The 27,492-nt window shown below is 42.3% G+C and overlaps 1 protein-coding gene and 1 long non-coding RNA gene across 7 annotated transcripts; both read left to right on the forward strand.

Annotated features, from left to right (window-relative positions):
• The first annotated feature begins 4,746 nt into the window (after positions 1 to 4,746).
• On the forward strand, positions 4,747 to 9,482 carry TMSB4X (thymosin beta 4 X-linked). 6 transcript variants are annotated; one of them, XR_001593849.1, is made up of 5 exons: positions 4,751 to 4,765; positions 5,510 to 5,543; positions 7,344 to 7,440; positions 8,519 to 8,632; positions 9,048 to 9,482. XR_001593849.1 is itself a non-coding variant. In XM_016119543.2 (3 exons), the coding sequence occupies exons 2-3, from the start codon at positions 8,533 to 8,535 to the stop codon at positions 9,080 to 9,082; spliced, it is 135 nt and encodes a 44-aa protein (XP_015975029.1). In that variant the 5' UTR covers positions 7,326 to 7,440; positions 8,519 to 8,532; the 3' UTR covers positions 9,083 to 9,482. The 6 variants fall into 6 exon arrangements, 1 of the variants encoding a protein (XP_015975029.1); XR_001593850.1 differs by lacking the exon at positions 5,510 to 5,543 and having other exon boundaries at positions 4,747 to 4,765; XR_004952846.1 differs by having other exon boundaries at positions 5,510 to 7,440.
• A 5,678-nt stretch (positions 9,483 to 15,160) lies between these two features.
• Positions 15,161 to 20,652, forward strand: LOC107497583. The gene is made up of 3 exons (XR_001593851.2): positions 15,161 to 16,177; positions 20,297 to 20,368; positions 20,464 to 20,652. It is a non-coding gene; the product is annotated as an uncharacterized LOC107497583 (long non-coding RNA).
• The last annotated feature ends 6,840 nt before the right edge of the window (positions 20,653 to 27,492 follow it).

The raw sequence follows: 27,492 nt of genomic DNA on the forward strand, positions 1-27,492 counted from the left end.
CAAATACCAGTTAAATACGAGTTGTGTTACATAAGGACTTACTGAAGCCCAAAATGTAAGGTGACACCTATAAGCTGGTCTTTTTTTTTTCTTTTCTTCTTCTTTTTTTTTTTTTAAGCTGTTGTCCCATTTACTGGTTCCTCTGAGCTGGCACCTCACCCTTTCAGGTAATCTGCAGGTAGAGACTGGAATTTTGGCCATGCAGAGAACACGCAGGGGGGATGGTAAATGAAGTTTCCAAAGCAGAGTTATTCAGTGGTTTCTCAGGTTCATCAATGGCCGTCTCTTCCATTCTCTCTCAGAAACGCTGATGCCGACTCGCTCTAGAATGAGACACCCCTCCCAGAGAAGGACTAGGGTCCACAGACATCCCAGAGATCTTTGGAGAGAATCCACAGAATCCATGAACTTAGGAGAAAAATGACATTTATTTTCATTACCCTCCAACTGAACATTAGCATTCCCTTTAGGTACTCATGTAGGCCAGTCTCAGCATGGGCCGCTATAACAACATAACCATCGACTGGGCAGTTTAAACAACAGACATTTATTTCTCACAGTCCTGGAGGCTAGAAAGTCCAAGGTGAAGGTTCCAGCAGACCTGGTCCCTGGTGAGCAGCCCTTTCCTGGCTTATGGACACCCACCTTCCTTCAGACAAACATTCAGTCCACAACAGCAAGGAACCTCTGTAAAATTAGCAGTTCCTGTGATTGTATCAACAATAGAAATCATCACAGATATTTTTCTATGTGTTAACGTTTTACAGACGTCTACACACTGATCACTATTTTGAATTTATGCTGGGCGTGAGACCTGCCACTAGACTGCATTATTTAACGCATAGCGAAGCACATGTATTTACTACATCGCAGGCTTAAAACTCTTGCTAACTGCGTGGAAATAGAATCGCTTTTATTCGTGATCCCGGGTTTTTTATTTTATGCATCGACAGAATTCCAAGACAGGGTCTGTAGGCTTCGTGAAGTTGTCATGGCATAAAAAGAATTCAGAACCCTCACTCGGCTCCCTTCCACCTCCTCATTACCAGACACTGGGGTGTGAGGAGACGGGACTATGACTTGCTTTTCTAGCTTCTTCTCCTTCTCTGAGATTTTTTTTTTTTATTGAGGTGAAATTCACATAACATAAAATGAACAACTCAGTGGCATCCTGCACATTCACAATGTTGTGTAACCATCACCTCCATCTAGTTCCCAAACACTGTCACTCCCTGAAAATGCCATCCCATAGCTATTAAGGAGCCACTCCTCTTCCCCTGCCTCTTCCCCCCCCACCCCCCACCCCTCGCCCCATTCCCTGGAGACCTCTAATCTACTCTCTGTCTCTGGATTTGCCTCTTCTGGACTTTTCACATAAATGGAATCATACAATATGTGGTCTTTTGTGTCTGGCTTTTTTCACTGAGCGTATTTTCCAGGTTCTTTCATGTTGTAACATATACCGGGACTTCACTCCTTTCTATGGCTGAATATTCTTGCATCGTATGGATGAACCATTTCGTTTTATTTATTGATGGACATTTGGGCTGTTTCTCCTTTTTGGCTACTGGATAGTGGTGCTCTGAACAAGTGCACAAGTATTTGTTTGAATACCTGCGTTTGATTCTTTTGGGGATCTACCCAGGAGTGAAATCGCTGGGTCATGTGGTAATTCAATGTTTAGCTTTTTAAAGAATATGATTAACTTTTAAATCTTTAGTTGAATCTATTCACTGTAGTGAGATTTGTCATTGTAGCATCTCTAGATCTCAATTGTCTACATCATCTTTACCAGATAATTGAGTCCTGGCTGTAAATTGCATAGTATAAAACTGGAACTCACGCGTCCTTTTATTGGTATTTTCATTTGTCCTGTGTTTGGCCTTTGTGTGTGAGGATGACATCCTTCTCTTGTTGCTTTGGTGGAAATGACGTCTGTGGAATTCTTCCCCTGGGAAGGCTCCTGTGAGTGCAGGCATCAGAGAGAATTGAGGAGGTGGGCGCAGATGCTGGTAAAGCCTTGCTCCTTCGTTGGCCTTGGTACATGCCAGTCAATTCAGATGTGCAGGGAAGCTGAGAGTTGCAGGCACGCATCAGAGAGGAAAAAATCTGGCAGGAAGGAAGGAAAGAGAACCAGCGTGTGCGCCTGACACAGGCCCTTGGAAAAGGTGGTGACTGCCCCAGGTCACCAGCTTCAAGGCAAGACCATCTAGGCTCAGACTGAAGCTTAGCAGAAAACAAAAGAGCTGACACATCCTGTGCACACATTCAGGTCTTTACACACTTGGGCGGCATAGGTCGGAATGATCAGAGAGAGAGCGTTCTGGGCAGAGGAAGGGACAACTGAGTAGACGGGCCCATTCCAGGGTCCTAGGAAAAGCCAGGGGAATCGGGGGCATGCAGGAAATGCAAACAAGAGGGGCAGGACTGGCTTCATAGTTCGGGGACGTAGTGCGAAATGAAAACACGGACCCTGTGTTTAAAATTATTCAGAATTTCAAGATGGCGGCGGCAGAGCATCAAGCCGAGTACATGGCTTTCGTGTGGGGTCCTGTGTGACTGCACAGGTCGCACACCCGTGAAACCAGCCTTGGAGCGGGGAAATCATCAAGGTCAGTCAAGAAAGTTGATTTTGGCTATGTGAGGTGTCCCCTCAAATTCGGGCCAATTCTCTAGTGCTTCATTATCCTCATCATAAAGCCATTAACCACCTTCCAATAATCCGGGAACTATATTCTATTTGGAAAAAAGCTTTGACATCCACAGAAGAAGCATATTAAAATATACAAACACTTATTACTTACTAATGACAATTCTGCTTCATGATGAAATATGTCATACGTCCCCTTTCAATATGTTTTTGACCTGTTTTTTTTTTTAAACTCTCGTAATATGAATGACTGCTGGGAAAAATATTAAAGAAGTGAAAAGCTGTGTGAAACTGCGAATATTCAAGGTACAGAATTCCATTTATTGCGAGTACACTGGCCTATGCATACAGGATGAGAGAAAAAGAACAGACTGGATTTCTGTAATAAAATAATTCGAAAATTGGAGCAGACAGATTTTGAATTTATATGATCTATGACTATAATATCTATGCTTAAAAGTTTTAATGATAGAAAAAGACAGATGGTCTACTGAAATGAAATATAACTTTACCCTTATCTGGGCCTAGAGAACAAAAGTCTAAAAGGCCTTAAGCTTAGTTAGCATTCCAGAAAAGTGAGGCAGCTTCCGAGCCAGCCAGTCTGAGTTCAAATCCTGCCTCTGGCTTTCCCTGTGTGATTTGGGGTAAATTATTTAACGCCTGCAGGATTCCCACATCTGCAATGGAGAGAAGTAACTGCCTCTCTCCTGGGATCACGTGAGGCTTTAAGGAAGCTCCTTAGCATGTAGTAAGCATTCAAAGAATGTTTGCTGCTGTTAAGGCCATTATTATGGTCATGATTGATGTTGTTATTATACGATCTGGCCCCTGCCTGCCTCTCAGCATTATTTCCTGTGACTTTCATTCTTTGCAAGCCTCAGCCAAACTAAGCTGCTCACCACCCCCTGCATATGCTGGAAGGTTCTCTGCCTTCTTATTGTTGCCCTTACTGTGTGGAGGCTGAGGAAGCACTTGGAGAGGGTGTTGTAGAGACGAGTTCAGGCCACAGAGGGCAACTGGGTTCAGTGACATCCTCCTCGGAAGTTCTTTTCGGCTCTAAGTTTCATCAGATCAACAAAGTGGACAGGAAATTTAGCAGTACGACAGTCAACATTCTCGAGAATGTTCTTTGACTCCTCTGCTTTCCTGTTATCCTCCACAGATGGGAATCCTGAAGAAGACATTTTAGCTAAGTATAAGGCAAAGATGGGCTGCAGTAGAAGGACATACATAGATAGACTGGCTGTTTGATCACGAATAAGTTTAACTTCTCTGAGCCTGTTTCTTTAGCAGTAAAATGGGGATACTCATCCCCACTAAACAGGATGAGAATGAATCTGATGTCGTATGCAGATCACCCACTAAATAGCCTTTTCCTCCCTTGTCTTTTCCTCTCTGCGTCCCCTCAGGCTGTGTCTTTAAGGGAATTTAGATGAGCAGATGGAGATTGTGGGGTCACAGGGGAAAGTGGGTTGCAGCCGGGTGGGGGCAGATGGTGGGAGGGGCCTGAAACACAGACAAAGGGACCTCAGCTTGAGAAAGCAAAGGGTTGGGAGCCTTGTCGTTGTCATTGTTCCTCTATTCCACCTCTTTTGTCTTCTCTTCTGGCCAGTGCACTGAACAAAATGTAATAGATTAAAAACCATAAGACTAATTTTCCCGGACTCGGCCTTCAGTGGCAGTGTCCCCAGCACTGGAAATAGCTCCGAATTAGCCCCAGGCCCTCCCAGGAAAGCAAAATAAAATGTCGCCTGCCCCGACACCACTTCCTGGTTCTACCGGGCACGGGCTTAAAGGGGGGCTGCCCTCAGTACCCACTCTCTTGGCACGTTTTTTACAGGGCACTGTGGCCCATGAGGCCAGGAGGGCAGGGTAGGTGTCGGGTGGGCTCTTAACTCATCCTCATCCTCACCAGGGAGCCCTGGCACGCCAAAGTTCTTTTACGCCTCTAAGCCTCTGTCTTTTCAATTAGGATTGCACGGCCCCACCTACATGGTGGTCGGACCCAGCACAAGCTAACCACTTATGAATGGGAGCTTCCGTGAGGCAGGAACTATCTGTGACATCCGAAACATTAATACTGAAAGGATTTAATTATCTGGAGAAGCAAGCAAGGTAGGTGGCTAGGAGAACAGACTCAGAGTGGGGTGGAGCTGGGTTCAAGGACCTTCCTCACTAAGGCGAGATGGTTCAATTCAAAGCCATGACTGTTTATTGAGCAACTACTGTGCTAGCTACCAGGCACTGCGAGAAACAAAGCAGCCGGCCTCGCTCTCCCTGGTGATCCCCAGGCATAACTCTGGGTGATAGGGGTGAAGTCTTACATGTACCCCTGAGCATAAACAATAGAGTGGCAATTGGCCTAGTTACCACAGCGATGGCTCTCTAAGCCTCAGTTTACCCATCTGTAAAACCCTCCTCATGGAGAGGAGCTGGCACGAAAGGCAAAAATAAATGCAAAGCACCTATTTCAAGGCCTGATTCTTAGATGGAAGTTTTTTTATTTGCTGAAAAACTAGCAAAAGATCTCATTTTTACTAGTGCTTAAAGAAACAGCTAATGCAAAAACATCTTAAAATTGTAGTTAATGCCAAACACTGAATTTTTAAACTGATTTTTCTCATCCTTTTATCCTAATAATAATCAAAACACAAAGCGTTTATTGTCGTGCATTGTCCTGAGCATCTAGGTCTCCCAGCAATCCTGTGGGGTAGGTACTAAATTACCCCTCCCATTTTACAGGTGAGAAAAATCAGCTGCAGAAAAATTAACATGGCCCGGGGCACGCAACTCTTAAGAATGTTCCTTTAGTTTGCATCTCCTTTCATCGCCTCATCCTCTCGTTTTCATTGTCTCTAGGTCCTTGACAAGTTGGTGAAAGAAACCCACTACAGTAAGCCTTTCTGTCTCCTTCTCCCTGTCCACGTAGTTACCAAACTAGAAAGTCCAGGCATTTACAAATTTCCACTCCTCCATCTGCTTTGGATATAGTGCTTTGCAGGGCCTAACCCTTTCTAAGGCAAAGGTCTTGAGAAGAAGCAACAAGCTGTGATCGAGAGATATTGGAGAGGAAAGAAGTAATTCTTGACAGCGGCAGGGCGGGGGGAGAATAGAGTCGCAGAACCTACAGAAATGGTGTTGGCACACGGCAGCTGCCGGCTGGCCCCAGCCCAAAATGCACCCTGAGAGATCTTTTCTGAGTTTTCACGATGAAACAGACTCTCTTCAGGTCAGGCAACTAGGGGAGGACCAGGGGGACGTGTAACCAGAGAGGTGACACCCCGTGCCTGCACGGAAAGCTCCAGTGCCCCCACTGGGAGAGCATAATGGCAGCCACGCACCGGAGCAGAAACTGGGGGACCAGACTGTCATCTGTCCCCCTCACATCCCCCCTTCCCCCAGGAAGAAGGAAGTCAAGTGGGTGAAGAAATGGGGAAGTCGGAGCTGATCCTGTGGTGGCTTCTAGGGGCCTACAGTACAGTTGACTCTAATCCCCAGTGAGACAAAGCCTCTGCCATAAACCTGATTAGCAAGAAGGTTCTGGAAACATTTCCCGAGGGTGCAGAAAGGAGCGGGAGTAGTGTGCATACTTTTCTGCATCTCAAAACAATCTCACTCACGTAAGCCTTTTGCAGTGCTGGGTCTTTTTCCTTGTCTGTGCCATTTCCCCAGGCTCAGGGCGTGGTATTTGTGACTGGTTTCCGCAGCATGGGGGCCCTTGGTATTCAGGGTCAGGTGCCATTTTGAAAAATGCTCCAGCTACCTAAATCTTCCATATTTCCGATGTGACATAGAAGCGCACTTTGAAAACGTCTTGTGCTGAAAAGGCTCCTTTCACAATACGGAGTTCGAGTTTTAAATTTAACCTTCGGAATTTAGAGATCACGGGATCGCAGTGCTTTGCTTTCAACGGGGGCCTCCTTAGCAATCACTTCGATAATTTAGAAAAATAAGGAACGTGAAAGTAAAAGAACTTCCTCATTATCAGGCAGTAGTAAGTCAATAGCTGAGCTTGAACTTGACTTATTTTTCTAAGAGGGGAGACGTTGTACTCTATCAAACTCCAGATAAATTAATCTCGACTAAGCAAATATTCCCGTTATTTGATTTGGGTGCGCACAAAAATTATAGCGAGGAAAAAAAGATGCCTGTCACAGTGAAGAAAGTTTTTTTTAAAAAATCACTTAAGGGTGCCTTACCTCCCACCCAAGTCACGGAGAGCGTCTTGGAGGAGACAAAGAGGATTGGGTGGGGTGAACGCCCTCTACTGGCCTGAACGCTGAGTCACACGAATCTCACCCCTGCAGTGGGCGAGGCTCTCCTGCGGGGTACACCGCACCCTTGCTAGGTGATGGCTGCATTGAACAAAGCGAGATTCACAGTAAAGGAATGCCTGTCCCCTTAGGTACCCACTCAGGCGCTTAGTTATCCTGCTCCGCTCCCCAAGAGCTGGTTCGCGCGGCCGTTGCAAAGATCCATTAAGATAAAATAGAGAAAAGGAAAGTGCATTTGTGAAGGACGTGTAGGAGGGTGGGGTTTTGCCCGCTTTGTATTTCAACCGTCGTTGCAATTAGGGTGCATCGGTAGACGTGGGGGCGGGGGAGGGGCAGATGCCAGTCAGGCCGTGGGACACGGTGCGGGAGACGCGAAGGAGTTAAGCAGGCCGGCGGGTGACATCACCTCATTTACATAGGAGAGCTCTATATAGCGGCACGCGCCGCGCCCCACCCGGCACTCCGCGACCGACAGCCACCGAGCCCCTCGGATTCTCTCCTCGCTGCCTCGCGCCGGTGAGCCCCGGGGCCCCTGCCTCCTGCCCTCGGGAGGGTCCCCTTCCCACGCGGTGCCCGCATCCCAGAAGCCGAGCCCGCGCGGCCCTCCGGGGAGAGGCTCCCTTGGCGGGGAGCCGGGGGATGCCGAACCCTTCAGATGCGGGGAAACGGGGTCGGGAGCTCTAGGGGATTTACAAAAAAAAACAAAAACCCCCAAACTGGCATTTTGCTATGCAGCTTCGAGGGAGCATTTTCCCCTTAGCCGCGGAAGGCATTTTACATTACCTCTTAGGCAGTGATGAATCCGGTCCTTTGTTCCAGCTCACACCCACCCAAGCCCGGAGCTGCAACAATTAGCATTTTTCCTCTAGCATCTGACAGCTTGGTGGGTTGTATCGGTCCAGGTCTAAGGTGTCTGGGCTGTGAAATGTGTTTTTTTTTTTTTTTTTTTAAGTCCTTCCTGCAGGGGAAGGTGTGCCGAGGCTGCCCCCCTCGCTGCAGAGGAGGCCGATCCGTGGGCGCGGGGGCAGCTTTGTGCGCGGCTGGCTGCATTGTTGCACCGCGGCCGCGGAGCGGGGTGGGGCGGCGGTCGCAGGCGCCGGCTGCAGCGCCGCCTTTGTGACGCGGCGAGAGCTGCGCGGGCTGCACGTTTGCAGGGGGAGAGGTACCTAGAGAAGATCGAAACGCTGCAGCCTTGGCTCCATTTTAAGAATCTGGGCTCGGTTTTTTTTCTCCCCCCTAAACTTGGAATGGCTCCAGTGTTCTCTGCTCCTTCTGGCGAGATGTTAATGCTGAAATGCCACTACAGTCGGCAACCCCGCAGCGGTCAATGTCATTCTCAAAGACTCGACCTCCTGATGGGATCGGTCTTCCCAGTCGCCCCCACCCCTCTCCGCGCATCTCGAAATATTAAAGGGGGGGGGTCCTTTTTTCTGTAGAAAGATCTTTCTTTATCCCCGAATGAAAGCGGAAGGAGGTGGAGGTGGGGTTTCAGACAGGGTATGGGAGGGCAAAAGCGCATTTCGAAGCGGAGAGAAGAGAACGAGAGCGAACACAGGCTTCGCGCTCACCCTCGCTCCTGGCTTTGTATATGCAGCTTCCTCCGCAACCATGTCTGACAAACCCGATATGGCTGAGATTGAGAAATTCGATAAGTCGAAATTGAAGAAGACAGAAACGCAAGAGAAAAACCCACTGCCATCAAAAGAAAGTAAGGCACCCCTCCCTCCTTGAGAAAAGCCTCGGCGGGAGTGGCGGGTGGGTAGGGGAAGGATGGGAGGGGCCGGGAGAAGAAGGGGGGGGAGGTGGGGGGGAGGGAGCCGACAGTTTTTATGATGAATGTGGCCTGGAAAGGTTAATTAAAATTTTGTTTTGCAGCCAACAAACACAGGGCTTTAATAATTTGATGGAATGTTTAATATACCATATTAATATGTTAAAAAATGTTCCATTGAAGATAAACCGTGATGAAACGCCTATTGTTAACTTGTAGAACTTTTACGATTGGGAAAGATGGTTTAAATGAAAGTACTATAATCTTAACACTAGGCTACACTGGATCTACCTAACCGGGCCCCTTCAATCTTTGTTTTTTTTTTTTTTTTTTTTTTTTTTCCCCTCCACAGCGATTGAACAGGAGAAGCAAGCAGGCGAATCGTAATGAGGCACGCACCGCCAAAATGCACTGTACATTCCACAAGCATTGCCTTCTTATTTTACTTCTTTTAGCTGTTTAACTTTGTAAGATGTAAAGAGGTTGGATCAAGTTGAAATGATTGTGCTGCCCCCTTTTTCACATCCAAGAACTACTGACAACGACGGCCGCACCTGCCTCTCCCACCTGCCTGTGGCTGGCAGGGAAGGAAAAGAACTTGCGTGTTGGTGAAGGCAGAAGCTGGGTGGGACGGCAGTGAAATCTAGAGTTGAAACCAAGTTTGGTCCAAGGTGTCCTGCAGGCTGTAAAATGCAGTTTAATCAGAGTGCCATTTTTTTTGTTCAAATGATTTTAATTATTGGAATGCACAATTTTTTTAATATGCAAATAAAGTTTTAAAACCTGGTCCAGTGCGTGACTGATAACTGGAAGAGGGGGAGCGGAGAAGGGGTGGAGGGATGCTTCCTGGCAGGTGAAAACCTTTGCAAAAGGGCCTGCCTCGTGGCCTCACTGGGGAGCGATAAACGACGAACGTTTTGGTGATTGGGGTAAATTCTCAAGTTATAAAAATGAGTTTCACCCGAGTATGTGAAGTTAACCTCATCTATGCTAGATAATGGAAAATCATTTACTGAGGCTGTTTGAATTCCAGATAGGAATTGCATGAAAATATAAAAGTACCTTCACAGGGTTTGATAAGCTAATTTATCGTATCTGATCACTAAAACGGGGAGTGATAACAGCATAATGTTCATTTTAGGCGTCGAATTGAACTTGGTTATTTAGCCAGTCTGCAGCATCAACACAGAATGTGGACAGCCTTGTCAGAAAAGGCACCTTTTTAAATGGGTGCTTTATGAACATTAAGACATTTTCCCTCATCTAATGGCTGGTTCCGATGAAAGCCACATTTGCGATTAGTGAATAGAACTTTAAAATTATTGATTTCTCCGAATTTGAATAGACGAAGACTACACAGAACAAAGATGAAATTTGTGCTAGGTTTAAATCCGGTAGGATTTAATTGGCTCAGCTCCAGGGCTTTTCTTGAGTCTGGGAACTTCTACGGATAAAAGCCAAGCCGCTGTTGTTTGGGAGCATTTAATGTGCAAAAAGGTAAATAAGCTACCATTCCTAAGTGCAGAATGGTAGCGCACCCAACATCTCAGCAAAGATTCACGATGCAGATGTCCAAGAAGTTAAAACTTCCCTCCCTCCCCAAAACTTAACGAAAACGCCCTTTTCGGAGGAGAGGAGGGCAAATTGTCAATCATTAAACTGGTTGATTTCCTTTGCTCAACACTTATTTTGAGAAATGCACAGGAAGCCATTTACCTGTGGTTTAAGACAGTCAACCACATCAGCTAGAAGAAGCCTTGCAAGGGAAGACATGTGTGCTGGTAGCTGCAAAACTTGAGCTGCCACAGCCTGATTGGTCGCTGGAGAAACGAGTGGTGAGCACAAAGGTGTGGGGGGCCTGCCCTCCAGCCCTGCATTTTCTTTACCTGCTTGCAAGGAAGGGTGTGGGCAGAATGAAAATGCCCAAGGCACCATGATAAACCGAGCCCTCTTGGTTTTTGCTCTGTGCACTTTTCAAACAATGCAAAGATGAAATTAAATTTTGAGAAATTAACACACGTAAAGTGTTTCTCAGTTTAAAAGTAAAAATGAGCATTAAGGGGAAAGGATGATTCATGAAATGAAGAGAAGACCTTTCCTGGGAGGGTAAAGCTAAGATGTAGCAAATAAATTAGTAAAATGAAAAACCTGGTGAGGATTGAATTTTGGCTGCTTGGTGTGTGGGACGGGCAAATTCAAAGGCTTCTGTACATACCACACTGTACACTTAACTGCCTCACATAGAGATGGAGGATGGGAGAGGCGACCTTTTTGTTTTTCGGTTTGGTGGGGGAAGAGAATTCTTTTTTCTTCCCAGGAAAGAATATTCTCAGAAGGGCCGGGAGTATTTATGAATCAGCTCGGGAATGTACACTGATATTTAGGAGCTTGGAGATGACGGTCTTTTTCACAGACAGGAATGGGTCCTGAGGTTTGCCATAAGTTACAAATTCGTCATTAGAATGGGGTATTGGTCCAATTGAAGGAGCCTAGGCTCTGTGTCTTTACCCCCTCCCTACCTCCCCCCCGCCCCCCGCCCCCGGAGGAAAGAGGTCAAGGGAGCTTTACAGAACCAAAGGCCACAGAGTCCTGTCTGGAACTTCCGCAAATTTTGAATTGATCAGACGGAATAAAGCAAAAATAGAGGAAGTTAAAAGAAGCACACCGAAAGCTCTAGGGACACACTCTTTATTTCTGAATCTCACAAATTCCTCAACCTCCGCAGCCACGTTTTCAGTCTTCCAAAGGATAGAATTTTCAAGCTACTTTATTTTTCCAGGAGAACGACACAAGTCCCAGGCTATGTGTGTGGGGATCGTTGAATGGGGTGGGGATCGAGTGTGTATGGGGGTGGGAAGCATGCAAAGCCCTAACAAACTCGGATCCCCCTGCCCAGAGCCTCTTGCAGCCCTCATAACTGGGCATCCTCCCCCATACCGTGGCAGTTAGATATTGTCTCCTTTAGATGCACCAGGATGAAAATAAATTAATGAATGCGCAGGAAGATCTGTTTGTTTTTCTAAAGAACCATCTAACTCCACAAGACACAAAAATAAAACAATTTTCTATTCTTTCTCAACGTATGGGGCCAATTTGGTGCTTACTAGAAAGAACGGTGCATTTTGGAACCAACATTATGGCCGAAACATAAAAATAAAAAATCTTGAGCCTTTCTTAGTTCAAGTATGTAAATCAAAAAAATTGTCTCATAAAGTCGAAAGCACTTCAAGTTCGCTTTACCCTTGCAACACCGGCCTAGCAAGAAAGTAAAAAAAAAAATACTCTCCCCCCAGCCCCAATTTCTCACTTTTAAGAGTGGCATACACTGCAATCCAAGAGAATTAAATCACCAATTTGAAGTTCAGCTGTATTTTATTTGCATGTAATGAGAAGAGACTAAATTACAAATTTAAGACAATTTATGCAATGAAGTCAGGTAAGGAGAAAATGTGTCTCTAAGACCTATATTTACCTGGCTTATTTTTTCCCTTGAATTCTTGTATAGCCTCTTCTCTCTTTACTCACATCGTCTTGGTGGTATACCATCCTTACTCTTGACTTCTGAGACATTTGTGGGCAGCGTCTTCACACTCTATGTTTATTTGTGTATTCTTCCTTTTAGGTCCAATAGTCTCTTGCATAGTAACGGAACACATATTAAGGCTTCAGTATACACTTTCTCCCTCTTAACTGGTGGAGACTTTACTTAGCTTGTTTTGGGGTACCTTTGCATATGTGAATGTCATGCTAGATAGCACAATTTAAAATATATTTTAACAAACATATTTAAAGAGCTTTGAATGCGAGTTTGTCACTGTCCTTGGTTGTGCTGAATTTGAATCAATGCTTATAGCCAACCACATATTATTGTGTTAGAGCACTGGGTCATTAGTTCACTCCAGCAATATTTATCGACCGCCCAGTATACGCCCAGTATTTTATTTGCCAGTGATAAGGTCATAAATAAGGAGACGTATTCCCTGCCTTCATGTGTCACCCCTTGGTTAAACATGCCTTTTCACCTGGATCTGAGTGGAAAATGCTAAATTATTCTTTGCCATTTTTAGGGTGAACACCAAACCTAAGGGCTTTGCATTTTTAACTGTGTTCAGATCTATTCTTTGCATCAGTGAGGACTTTCTCTCAAATGTATCTATGATGATTACATTCAAATCGCTCCAAAAGCTCAAAGGTGAGTGAAATTTGATGAAAACCAACTGATTCTTTGCTCCACAATCAAATCTTTTATCAGCATAGAAAGACTGGGCATTATAACTCCTGCGTGTTATCTTGTGATAACCCTTTATGAGGCATGCCCAACATTTAAAAATGAATTGAATGGATATTATTTTAAAATATATCTTTTTCTAGGATTTTCTGATTTAGAAGCTGAATTTCCAGAAAGACTCCTTATTGCTAAATCATTACCCTTCCTCTGTCAGCCTTCTTTCTCCAATTGGACTGCAAGATTGTTGGAGACAGAAGTGGTCACTCGAATTTTGAAATCCCTAAGAGGACGCAGCAAAATGATGAACATGTGAGGATATCCATAAATATAGCACCTCGCTGACTGATGGCTGGGTCACATTTGTTTAGTAGGATTCCACAGCTTTGAGCTTCAGCAGAGAGGGACAAGTCGTGTTCATGATCTATTCAAAGCAGTTGGAGCTATTCCTGTCACATTATTGTCAAACCACAGGAAATTATGCTTTTCCTTATTACCACACTGAGCTCTGTCAGTGGCTGATACCCTTTGCTACACAGAGACTTTGTGATAGTGTCTTCTTGATCTAGAAACAAAACTATTTAGTAAGATTAAAAAAAATATATATATATATAGAGAGAGAGAGAGAGACAGAGACAGAGACAGAGACAGAGAGAGGAGAGAGAGCCATCTAATTATTTCAACTTAAAGTAATAGCTTGTGTAGAGCATGGAAAGAATCATTTTTATTTACTCAACTAACCTTTATTGAGAATCTCCTGTGTGCCCAGCTCTTTCCTAGTTGCCGGCAATGGGAAGATGAATCAGCCCAGGCCCAATGGAAGAGGCAGACCCATGTGACTGACTAGCCATCTACAGCGGGAGCTACAGATCTGTTCATTTACCTGGCAACTATTCACCGAGCTCTATTTTTGCCAGCTAATGTGTTGGGCTGGGAGAGAAACTGGTAGCAGATTGTGACGGGCTCCTATGCCTGGCTAAGGAGTTTGAAAATTACCTGTAGGCAATTAGGAGGTATCGGAAGTAAAATCATTTAGCCTACATGAGACAGCTTGCAGACACTTCCTGTTCAGAATGCAGCTCTATGGAGGGAAAGGCAAAGAAGAAGCTGTCCGTACTTGTAATCGAAACAAGATTATCGGTGTAACATTAACCTTGTTTGATAAGGTAATAAATCACACTTTTATTGATATTGTTTAGTCTACATTTCAGTAAGACGGGCTGTAACACCTCCATATTGTAAACACTTTTCATGTCCATTTGCTGCTCATTTTTATATCAGTATGGACGGAGGGTTAATATATTTGAAATGGTTCAAATTATATTTTTTGTTTCGTGGGATCGCTGAGGTTTGCAGTGCCTTATATTAGGATTTGCACATTAAAAGCTGACCTTCCATCATGCACATTAGCCTGAAACTGCTGTAACAAACTACCACAAACTCGGTAGCTTAAAATAACAGAAATTCATTCTCTCACAGTTCCAGAGGCCAGAAGTCCAACATCAAGGTGTCGCCAGGCCACATTCCCTCTGGAGGCTGTAGGGGAGGGCCCTTCCTGCCCCTTCCAGCTTCTGGAGCCTCCAGCAGTTCCTTGGCTTGTGGCCGCATCTTTCCAATGTCCATCTTCATCTTCACATGGCCTTCTCTTCCGTGTTTTTTCCTTTTCTGTCTCTTCAAAGGACACTTGTCATTGGATTTAGGACCCACCTAGATGATCTCATGTGAAGATTCTTAACTACATCTGCACAAACTTTTTTCAACCAAGTTGACATTCACAAGTTCTGGGGATTTGACCTGGATGGGGCTTGTGGTGGTGGGGGGCCACCATTCAACCCACTAGGAATGGTGACCAACAGGTCTTCCGGTAGGGCAGTGCACCGCCATGTTTGAAATGGCACTCTGCGGGCAGGGGCTTTTTACTGAACGATTGGGTTTGTGGGAGGACAGGAGATAATTGCAGTTTTTTTTTCTTTTTTGCATTAATCATAAAGTTTCTCCATGATATAAATATTAATATGGAAAAGCTTATGAGGAGCTGTGAGTGGAGACAAAAGGGCGAGGAACATCGAAGGTTTGGGGCCGGTTTTATATTTACTGTGATTACAGAAATGAATAACACGGGTGGTTATAGAAGAAAACAATTGTGCTGGTACAGTGATTTCAAATGTGCTCAAGGTGAGTGACAAATACCATCCGGGAATATAAGTATATTTGCTATTATAACTAGTTGGAGAGGCCAGACCTGAAAATTGAAAAGAAAATAAAGTAAAAAAGAATGTAAACCAGATTATTTGAAGAAAGGATTATAATATATGACCCTAAACTGGTCATTTGAACGATTCTTGTTAACTTGAGCTAGGAAGATGACAGCACCGTGAGTTCATATAGGCAAGCATAAATCCTCGAAGCCATACGTCTGTGCCCATAGTGTGCCTCTAGAATTCCACCAGCTTTCTGTCCAAAAGCCCCGTGTTACAACAGAGGTGCATGAGTACACATATGTGTCCGCCAAGAACAAATACAGTAGCAACTAATGTTCTGAACCTTCATCCAATCAGGGCTGCTTTTCTGAAATAGGTCACGATGCTTCCCAGTAGGAGAGATAGATACCAAAAAGTAGATCTGTTTAGGTCCTCAACCCAACTTGCGAAGAATGAATTCTTCAGATTAGAAGGTGAGGTCAATTGACTCTAATGCAGACATTAAGAACCGGCCGTCCTGAGGGAGGCCACTCCACACTTAGAAGCACATTCCTTTGAAACAGCTGTGATTTATTTTCTCTCTCCCCCTTCCTGGAAGCTGACACCGATATATGTTGACGTGTACGTTCAGAATTTCTGCTGCATTTTGCTTGAGAGATGTGACTTGGGCCCCTGATGCCACACTTTGTACCGCAGGTGATTCCAATTAAGGCTTCATTAAGGCTTGAGGGTATTTAGGGCTTTTGGTTAAGGGGCCAGGTGAACAAAACTGTGAGGGGCGTCGGCTTAGCCAAGGACAGAAGGCTGAGGGAGCCGGCTCCAAAGCAGACCGCTGACTGCCGTTCTCACCTTTACTCCCTGACCCCAGGGCCACCTCACTGGGGCCACACCCTACAGCGTGGTTTTCAAACCACACACCTTGTCCCCCTACGGTTTCGGGAAATCGACTTAGTTGATTCTTGCCAGAATTAAAAACAAAAAACACAACAACAATGAACAAGCCAAAACAAATCATTAAAGAGAAACAGAACGCAAGTGACCAGACTCGCCTGCATGGTAAGGCTGTGTTTTGTTTAATCAAACTTCTGTTTCAATTGTTTACGTGGGAGTGTGTGTGTGTGTTTACTTGCCTGTGATGTAAAATGTTTTTCTCAGTGTGAGTCAGAGTCACATTTATCAAGACATCCATTCCCCACCTGTGACTCCTCATGACCTCATTTCCTCTCTCCTCAGTCTGGCTTCCGCTCTAATCTACCACTTCATGTGGACTTTAATCCGCTACTCCCTCGTGCCCCCCGGAAGTCACCCTGCACACCCCAGTCCCAATTCTACCCAGGGCCTATGTTTTCCATTCCTGCACCCAGGCTCCCAAGTGTGAACAGACAGAATGATATCCTTCCATGCTGTCGCCAGTAAACTTGTCACCTGTTCATGGTCTGCTCCCTACTAGCTTTGCAACTTTGTATGCATTTCATAACTTCTCTGAGCCTCACTTTTCTCATCTGCAAATTGGAGGAGGGATTGGTCCAAACACGTGGGCTCGCTATGAGGGTCGAAGGAAATATAGGCACCTGCTACATTCTAGGTGCTCATTCTAGATGGTCGCTTTTATAATAAGGACATAACCACGGTACAATGATCAAATTCAGGAAATTCGACATCAGTTCAATGCTACTAACAGCTAATATAAAGTCCGTATTTAAATTTTGCCATTTGTGGCGTTAATGTCTTTTTCTGTAGCTTTCTTCCTCATCACCAGGGATCCAGTCCAGGATCACAGATTGCATTTAGCTGTCATGTCTCTTTAATACTAAACAATCCCTCCACTGTTCTTTGTCTTTGAAGACATTCACAGTTTTGAAGAATACAGAGCAGCTGCTTTGTAGAATTTCTCTCAGTTTGGGTTTGTCTGATGGTTTTCCATGATTAGAATCAGATAATTTTGGTAGGAAAACCCCGTAAGGAATGTTGCGTCCTTCTCCGTGCCTCACATTCATTGACGATGACTTTGATCGCTTGTTTAAGTCATTGCTCTCAGGTGTGTGTACTATGAAACCATTTCCACCTTTGTAATTAGTAACCTGTGGGGAGATTATTTGGGACAAGTCACCTGTTACTCATCAAACTTTCACCAAATAGTTTTGGCGTTTATTGCTGATTCTTGCCTGAATCAATTATTTTTATGATATGAGCAAAAAGGCAAATTTCTAACTCTATCATTCCTCTAATGTGACTTATTTTTGTGTGTTCCACCTTATGTGTATAAACCAATGAATGCAATTTCAGAATTTATATGCTAACAGTATTAAAAATAAAAGCAGCTTATATATGTAGACCTACGGGCTTGTTCTGGTAGAGTCACTCTTATAGAGAGACCTTGTTATAAGAAATATTTTCAAAGGCCCCTTCCAGATATGGCTGATACAGGCCTGTGCTGTCATGTTCTCTTTAAGAGTCAGCTCAGGGCTTGTTTTTTTTTTTTTTTTAAGATTTTTTTATTAAAACCTAGCTAACATACAATATTGTATTAGTTTCAGGTATGTCATAGTTATTCGACATTTATATACCTAAAGAAGTGATCACCATGATAAGTCTAGCGACCATGTGACATTGTACAACGCTATCACATTGTTATTGACTATATTCCTTGTGCTTATCCTCCATGGCTTGTTCGTTTCGTACCTGGAAATTTAAAACTTTTATTTAGCTTAAGGTTTGCTTGCAACCAACATTCTCGCATGTTATGGATGTATTTTCAATAAGAATACAGGTAGGTGCCTATGTGTGAATCACATTCACATTCAGTTCAAAGTAGATCTTTAATATTAATTTTGATTGACTACAAATATTATTCATGATCCTGTCGTGAAATTGCTTGTTGTTAGCTCCGTGTGGCTACAGCAAAGGCCTGAAGGTTTGAGTAATGGTACAGGCACATTCTTTTCGGGTTCCTGGTAGACGAAGGAAGTTTGCATCATAAAGGAAAACTAGACACAACTGGAACAAGCAGGCCGAGGCCTTTAGCGCTGCTGCTCCTGCAGCCCAGAGAATAGCCTTCTGCTCTCCGAGAACCAAGAAGTGGCTTTAGAATTGCGCGTTTGACTTCGATCAGGTGCCCACATTTCAGCAAGCCTTAAACAAACATCACCTGTTCTACTGATCAAACACACCTTCCCAATACTAGCGCGAGAGGAATATAAGGTGGAGCTTCAAGGATGTCTGGCTCTCTTCCGTTTTCTATCTGGAAAAAATGTGTTCATCTGTTTGTTTGCTTATAACCATTATGCCCTATCCTATCTGAGGCCCGAGGTCAGTGCTAACGCAGCTGCATACCCGAGCGATGACTCACCCCCCAGAGTCATTTTAAAAAAGACACCCTGGACGAGTATTTATCTGGACACCAGGAAAAAGACTATCATTTCAATGGGAGCATATCCTCAAAAGAGGCAGTCTCCAGTATGTAAACATAAATAATACAATTTTTTCTTTTTCTTGGGGGGGGGGGAGGGGGTGGAGCATGGTGGCAGATGACCTTCAAAAGTATTTTCAATTATTAAAATTTTTTGAATGCATAATACATTTATATGACTCAAATATTAAAATGATATGGGAAGTATAGTCTCATTCAGCCAATTTTCCTTGCTCCTTTTGGGTGATGCTTTTTATTAGTTTCTTGTTTAACCTCCACTGTATATGCACAAACAAATACATATTTTTATCTCCCCTCTCCTTACCCAATGGGTATATACGTCATCTTTCTAATATAGTGTTCTTAAACTTTAAAAATTATTATAAGATAATACATATCTGCTTATTTAAAATAAAATCAAACAATATAGAATTGAAGGAATGAAAAGTGAAAAGTTCCTTTAACCTGCAACTCATATTCCAGAGGTAGCTACTGTTAACAGTTTTATGTGAATCATTCCAGATGTTTCCTAACCATTGTATTAGTGGCAGGAGCAGCTTGTTAAATTTTCCAGAAAATTGAGAGAGCTGGTTGTTAAACACAGCCACCACTAAAAATTAATTTATTTGTATAAGTTTACGAGATAAATTATATTAAAAGTAAAGGTGATAAATACTCATAACTAATCACTGCCTAATTATTTTACTGTGATCCATGTTCTTGGCGTTAATTACATCTATTGTATGTATCTGTATCGTGGAAATACTATAAAATGGTGGCTACTGGTCACCTCAACTCCTCTTGAGGACTTTATGTCTCTGTTGACATAGAATGTAAAAGATAACCCACTAAAATGAATTAAAAATATAAATTGGGACGTAAAGATGTAACTAAAATATCAACGCAATTATTTTTAAATTTAAAGAAAATCAGCATTAAAATAAATGACATTGCTTTAGGAAAAAAAAATGGCTAACTCTGATGAATGTACAAATTCCCCACCCCCCTTTTTCCCCCCTTTTTTAATCTGAATGCCCAAGTAGGCAAGGTCTGTCCTCCCTCATCCTGGAAAGCCTCCTCTCTCTTCTACCTGTCACTTTTTTGATGTCATTCCAGAGTCTCCTCTTGTTCCAATTTATCTGCTTCTCTTCACTCTCATCTTTTCCTCTAGCTCATTTCTTCTACCTGTCCTTTAAATATCCGTTTGTCCAAGGAATCAACCTTGACCTTATATTCTTCCTCATTTATAGTCTTCCTTTCTGCAAGGCTTTAGTTAGTTAGTGACTCTATGACTCCCTTGCACTCCGTCTGACCCCGTCCCTCTCGGGCTCACCATGATAGTTCCTTAAAGTCTTCCTGTCTATAAGACTTGTCTTTCCCACATTTTCAATGGCATCACTATTGTTCAAGTCAAATGACAAGTCAACTGCATCTTGTTCCTCATCACTCACATCCATTACTCACCAGCACCGAAATCTGATTCAAATGCTCTGCTCTACAAACCTCCAGCTCTGTCCCTGGGTTCAGATGTTTCCTTCTTTCTGTCAAACTCTTTCTTCCCTACATGCCCCATCCTCATCTGAGTCATCTTCCAAGGCCAAAGTCATTTCACATCCTCTAAGAAATCTCCCTAGATCTTCACTCAGATGAATTCTGCCCTTCCCACACCCCCAACCACACTCTGCTGGTATTTTCTATGAAGCCCTATAATAGTCCATGTCCCACCGATGTACCATAATTAACCAGACCTCTATTTCCCTTACTAGATTGGAGGTTCCCGGTCTGGGAGGGACAGAACAGATCCTCACATGGAGCTCTGGAGTATGTGCTTCAGAAATGTAAGTTGAATTATTTTCTATAGAATTTATGTGCTGCATATAGGAAACTTGCCAATGAAAAGTGTAAGGCAAGTTTTCTCCACCTTTGGTCACAGATTCATGCAGAAGCCCAGCAGGTCACATAAGTGACGAGAGAGACCCAGCTTTAGCAAGAGGGGAAGCAGCCCTTTCTCAGCTCCAGCCAATTACCAAAAGGAAACATGGACCCAGCATTGCCAAGTCTTTCGATTTTTCAAGAGAAGACAGAAATATGGATTTTTAAATGTGCAATCCCTCAATTTTAATTATCGGCAACTAATTTAAAACATTTTAACCTTTTTATTATAAAATTAAAAAAGAAGTTAAAAACTGTATAGCTTAATGTGTTATTATAAGGCAAACATCCAACCCTTGTAACCATCACCCACATCAAGAAATAGAATTTTGCCACCTACCCCGGGAACCCTACATGGGCCCCATTCCATTCTTAACACCCCCAAATTAACCGTTCCCTACTTTTATACCAATGTACTTTTGTTTCCTTATGGTTTTTTCATCTAGGTGTGCATCCCTAGGTTCTATTCTTACTGAACACATATTTAGTCTTAAACTCATTTTTTTAAATAAAATTTTGTCATCCATAGCTTCCCCTCTAGCCCTTCTTCTTCTTACAGTTTTTCTGTTGTGGTATACCCGGGGTATTGACTTGTAAAGTTTCCCATGATCTGCATCTTGCTGATGTTTACTGATTGGTGCAGTTCAACATGTCGTCTGCATTTCTACATTTTGGAAACTAGACCCAAAACTCATGTTCATAAACTAAGACACTGTTTTAAATGGTCAATATCATTAGTTGGCAGCTTATCTCTACATCTTCTATCTTATTCTATCTACCTACTCTGTTTCTCTACCCACTTACTTTATCTTTACTATACATATAGCAATTTCTCAGCCATGCTTAGAGGATGCATTCTGATCAAACAGAATCAAAGCATGCATAGTTATCACATTTACTGATCACGTTTGAGTTAAGTGTAGTGGCTCCTTTGATCCTATAATACATACCACATAGGGATGCTTTAAAGGGAAAGAACCATGAATCACCCAAAGACTGATTTGTTTTTTCGGCCAGATAATTCTTCAGGTGAGATTTAGCCAAAACCCCAGTCTTTTCCTCACCAGATCACAGAGTTTCTTCCAACCATGGACATATCAGTTTAAAACAGAACTCTAGAACCACTTCTCACACATGGAGGTAACTCTTGCTCTAGGTACCAAAAGTCAGAAAGTTCTAAAGGACAAGGGTGGGAGGGTTGGAGGAGCAATGTGAATACAGTAAAAGAGAAACAGAATTTGTTGAGTAGATGCAAACACACAGCAGGACCTATGTCTTCCACAAGGGTAAAAGGGGTAAAAGGAAATAGATACTCTCGCAATAGCAAAATTCTGGTGGAAAATCTATTTTAAAAAAATAAGGAATAGAGAGGAGAAAAACAACAAAACAAGGGGAAAAAGAAAAGGAACCTATACAACAGAACCAACACATTGATCCAACTCTTGTAGATCGGAAAACATTTTCCCAGTCAATGAAAGGGCCTGGTGATCAACGAGAAAGTTGTGTATGCACAATATATATGTAACTCATTAGAATTATTTAAACATTTCGGGTAAAAGCTTAACCATAGTGTTAGATTGCTGCCCAAGTAAACTCTTTTTGTTACAAGTTCAAGATTAAGAACTCAAATGCATAAAGCATAATGACCATGGATTAGTGGACTAATAACCAGACAGAAACCTGTCTCTAGGTAGGTTGACCTATACAGCTACTGCCCTGGGGGAAGTTCCCTCCTGTTGAGGTGGCACTTCATCTTGCCAGACCCCTTTTTCTTCGTCTTTCCACCCTCTTCACTTCTTTTTGCCTCAACTCTTTCATTTCTTATTCTATCTCAAGTTCATTGTTAATCAGACAGGTGAAATTTTCCTGGAAGAATATAGAGTTCAGTGTTCAGCAAGAATTCAATTTCACTAAAATGTCTCTGATGGATTACTGAATTTCAAAAGAAGTTTGCTCCAAATAAAAATTGGCCTGGATACCATGTTTTAAGCATAAAAGATAGCATTCTGGGGGAGAACAGGCACATTTTCTTACAGAATAATTTCAAAGTATGTATTGAGATACTACTCCTCTCTCCGGGATGGGGAGATTAATCCCTTCCCCCACCCCTTACACACACTTGAGTATGGGCTAGATATGGTGTCTCACTTTCAAAAAATAGAGCATGGACAGGGAAGGGAAAACAGCAACATTATGATGGAGAAACCTGGCAGACAGTGCCAGGTGATGTCACCAGTGATGTCGTGTAGAGATCAGATACCCTCTGACATGTTGTGATGAGAAGGGTACTGTATCTTTTGCCAAAAAAAAAAATATATATATATATATGTGTGTATATATAATATATACACACACATATATAATTATATATTATAATTATAATATATAATTAAATTAAAAAATAAAATAAAAAATAAAATAAAAATAAGATAAAATAAAATAAAAATAAAATAAAATAACCCAGATCTAATGAGAAAAACTTTAGGCAAACCAGATCTAGGGACATTCTACAAAATTCCTGACCGGCACTACTGAAAGTTGTCAAGATCATGAAAAAATATAGAAAAATGAAGAAATCGTCACAGCCCAGGGCAGACTAAGGAGACATGAGGACTAAATGCAATGCTGTGTCCTGGATTAAATTCTGGGACATAAAGAGGACATTTCATGGAAAAACTGGGACAATTAGAATAAAGTCTTGAGTTTAGTTAATAGTAGCATACCACTGTTAGTTTCTTACATACAAATGTAGCAGGCTGATGTAAAATGTTATCAATGGGGGAAATTGGGTGAGGAATAAATGGGAGCTTTGCCCTATTTTTTGCAACTTTTCTAGAAATATAAAATTATTCCAATATAAAGTTCATTCAAATAAGTTAAACAAAAAGAACAAAGGATAACATCTTTCAGCTGGCTACCAAATATTCAACATAGATTTGTTTTAATAAGTCAATACTCATCATTCCCTGTTATTGCACAGACCAACTGTTAACCTAGGAAAAGACCTGTCTTCTGCTTGTAATTGTATATGGCAGGCTGTTTAGTGTATAAAGCAGTTGAAATCAAGACTAGATTTGACATGGATTTGTTAATTCTGTTAATTCCATAGGCATAGTCTCAGTCCTAGCTTTATCTAGAGAGATCTTGGGCAAATATGCACTGTGGTCCCCCTGCCTCCCAGAAAATAACCGAAAATACATGTTCTCTCGCAGGTAAGCCAGCAGCGCTGTCTTTCCGTATAAAGACCTGCTTGATTATAATTAAAACTTTCATTTGACTATTCAAATTAAAGAACAGCTATAAATTAAGGTAACAATATTAAAACCTCTGGGGGTAAGTCTCAAGATCCTCTCTGTAATTAGAGAGCTGCAAACCTTAAGGAACACTAATTCTTTTCGGCGTCAAGGTCTCATTTTGTCAGGAAGCTGGTATTTTGTAAATCACAGCTCTTCCAGGGCTCAGGACACATTTTGATTCTTGCCCAAAATGATTGCTTGAAATATTTTTCCCTTTATGGACTAAATTACGAGTTAGAAGACTGATTTCTTATCCTGGTTGGACATGCGAGAATCTGGGTGGTCTCGGTCATGCTCTTTCTGCGTTAGAGTTTCCATAACTCTAAAGTTACATGTTGGGTTATTAACCTTACTCGACTCTTCTAGTTCAAAAAGCTTGGAGTTTTTATTGTAATAATGAGGATACCCTCCCACCTCTAACGCAAGCTCTCTTTAAAAGCCGAAGGCATTAGTTACAGGTGGTGAGTTAGGCTATTAATGGTTTGGATATTCTTCTTGCACTTGTCTATATTTTCCGTGTGTGTGTGTATGCATGTGTACAGTCATGTAAATAGAAAAGTTCTATCCGAAAACACAATAAGGACATATACTAATAAATTTTTCATTAAGACACTCGGTTAAACTAAGGTATTGTGCTCAAGTGGACCTTAATTCTTCACTTTAATGAGAATTTTGCCAGGACAATCTAAAAGTTGAACTTGGCCTTCAGTCCATTCCCTGATTGCCTTTCCATTTGCCAGTCTTAATATTTGTACTTTCTCTTTATAGATTTTACTCTTTAGTTTTTATCTCTTTTTTCCCCCCATTGCATTAAAACAAACAATGAGCTTTAAAAAGAACATTCCTCCTGGTAGATATCTCCAGAGAGCTTATATTTACTTTAAACTGAATTCTTGCCAGACCGCCCAAGTGGATACCCATCAACATGTTACAAAGGGTACAATGGCATAGAAATGGTATAACCAAGCAAATTTCTGGTAGCCCAGCCAGACAACACAAACCTTGAGGTCATTTTTCTATCTAGGTCTAGAAAAATAATTCATACTTTTCCTCTCTCCTCCCCTCTCTCCCTGCTTTCCTTCCTTCCTGCTTTCCTTCCTCCCTTCCTCCCTCCCTTCCTCCCTCCCTTCCTTCCTTCCTTCCTTCCTTCCTTCCTTCCTTCCTTCCTTCCTTCCTTCCTTCCTTCTCTCTTCCTTTGGAGGTTTGTAAAAGGCAGAAATATAGGTAGAAAGTAATTTGGTGCCTAAGAATCTGGGCTCTGGAAAATTGCCACTTGCCACATTTCCCATTGGCTGAGGAGAGGCCTTTCCTGAGGATATGTAAACATTATAGTCTTTTATGTCTTTTAAAGTTATATGTTTGTTTTATAACATAATGCCAGCGTGACACCACAGTCAGCTGTTCCTGAGACTAGAGCTATACTGTTTGTGTTCAAAGCAATGAATGAGGGCGTGGAAAAACTGGACATTTGTGTTTACCCATGATTATCTTAAGTTGACAGAGATCTGGATATGGCCGGGTCACTTCTGGTTTGAGTATCTTGGCCGATTGCCACCAATCACATCTAATGATTTGCTATCATGTGGCCCAATCTTCATACATACTGATATGTGTATGTCCAATGGTGTAAAGGACTCCGGTGATTTTAACATACCATTTGAGTCTTCAGTTGTAACAACAGTCCCTGTTCACTGAGTTTATTATGTAGAATGAAATGCACATACAGAACCAGTTTCATCAGCAAGAGTAAAACCAGTCTCCACTCTTTGAAGACCTGGCAAGCTTTGTGAACCTGGCCACTATAAAGACCTCTTTGCTAATTTAATACATGTCTATATGCTTACTGCTCCTTTTTCATCCATAAAATTTTTACTTCAAAAAGAGAAAAATCTTTTACAACAATTAATTCATTAACTCTGATAATATCTCTACATATGGGAGGGAGTCAGCAAACTCTGGCCCCAGACCCAAACGTGACCAGCTACTTGTTTTTCTCAGCCTGAGAGCTAAGAATTGTATAATTGTATTTATATTTGTAAATGAAGGAACAAACCAAAAGACTAAAACTGGTTTTTGACATGTAAACATTTAGTGACATAAGCAACACATTTATTATTTCACAGTTTTCATCCATTAAGAGTCTGGGAATGGCTTACCTTGATCCTTGGCTTGGGGTCTCTCAAGGCTACAATCAAGGTGTTGGCCAGGGCTGCATCCTCATCGAAAATCCCTGGTTCCCTTCCAAGCTCAAGTGGTTGTTGGCAGAATTCTTTTCCTTGCTGTAGAACAAACACATGGTAGCTTGCCTCTGCAAGGTCATCAGAAGAGGATATCTGACTCTGACTCTGACTCAGAGAAGGACTAAGCCCTCTTTTAAAGGAAGCCCAACTGATGAAGTCAGGCCCACCCAGGATAATCTCCCTTTTGATGACCTAAAGTCTACTGATTTGGGACCTTAGTTACATTTGTGAAATCCCTCCCACCTTACCGTATGATGTAACATAATCAAGGGAGTGACACCTATCACCTTTGTCATATAATATGACTTAATCATGGTATAACACGAGGGCGCCATCTTAGAATTTTGACTGTCATGCTGTGGGCAAGAAAAGCATGACTTCAAGAGTCAGAGGGAGCCAGCTTTGAATCTTAGCTCTCCCTCCTACTTGCTAGCAGCGTGACTACACAAATCATTTCACTTCTCTGTGCCTCAGTGCTTTCAACTGTAAACTGAGGATCATTCTAGCATTATTTTAGCATTCTAGCACCTACTACTTTGGGCTGGTGCCAGAATTAAATAAAATTACTTATAAAGGGTCTATCACAGCGAGTGGCGAACAGCAAGTTGTGAATAGGTGTCAGGTTGTTTCATTAGATGTTCCTTTGCATACATACAGATGCTTTATTCATGCAACAGAAAAATAATATTGGACATGAACAGAATGCGCCTCACTGATTTTCCGAAACAAGCAAGATGAGAGGAGAGAAATTAGGAATGCAAATTAATCCTGGTTTATAATAGAAAGGGCTTACTCTGGTGGTGATGAAGAGCAAGCTAGTTCCATAAATGGTGCTTTAACACAAAGTGAGATGCTGTATGGGAAAGTACCTGTACCCAATAAATATTAGTTGAATTTAAATCCAAACAGAAGCACATGCTGAATAATTGTTAGTAGATGAATTGTTGTGATTATGTTCTTCTTAAAGTCCAATCGCTTGTTTAACCAAATTATTTCCCTTTCCTGTTACCCACAGAACTATTTGAACATGACAAACATTTAATTTGCCAGATGGCTCCTCCTTCTTCCTGGATCTAAGGTAAGGTCTGTTAATGCAAAACCAATAAAGTCACAATGTGAAAACATTTGTCAAAGATCTTGATAAAGTCTGTATAGCAAATGAAGAAATACAAATATCAAGCCTAGGAACTGTAGTTTTTATGCTGAGAAATCGTTCTTATCCAAGTTCAAAGCCTGCACTAAGCTCTTCCTCTATGAAGGGAAGGAGGTCAAAAAGAAAAGAAAAAAAGAAAAAAGAAAGAAAGAAAGCTTCCCAAATCATTTCACTCTAAATTTGCTCAAGTCCTTGGAAATAAAAAAAGAAACAATTTCTCCTGATTACAGGTTTCCTGATGTACAGAGAATGTACAACCCCGAGTGACCCCGGGCTCACGACAAAGGGCAGACAGAAATGTACACAGTGTGGGTCTTTGTCTTCTCGCTATATTGTCATCT

Source organism: Rousettus aegyptiacus, unplaced genomic scaffold (genome assembly GCF_014176215.1).
Source record: "Rousettus aegyptiacus isolate mRouAeg1 unplaced genomic scaffold, mRouAeg1.p scaffold_m13_p_9, whole genome shotgun sequence".
Lineage (NCBI taxonomy): Eukaryota > Metazoa > Chordata > Mammalia > Chiroptera > Pteropodidae > Rousettus > Rousettus aegyptiacus.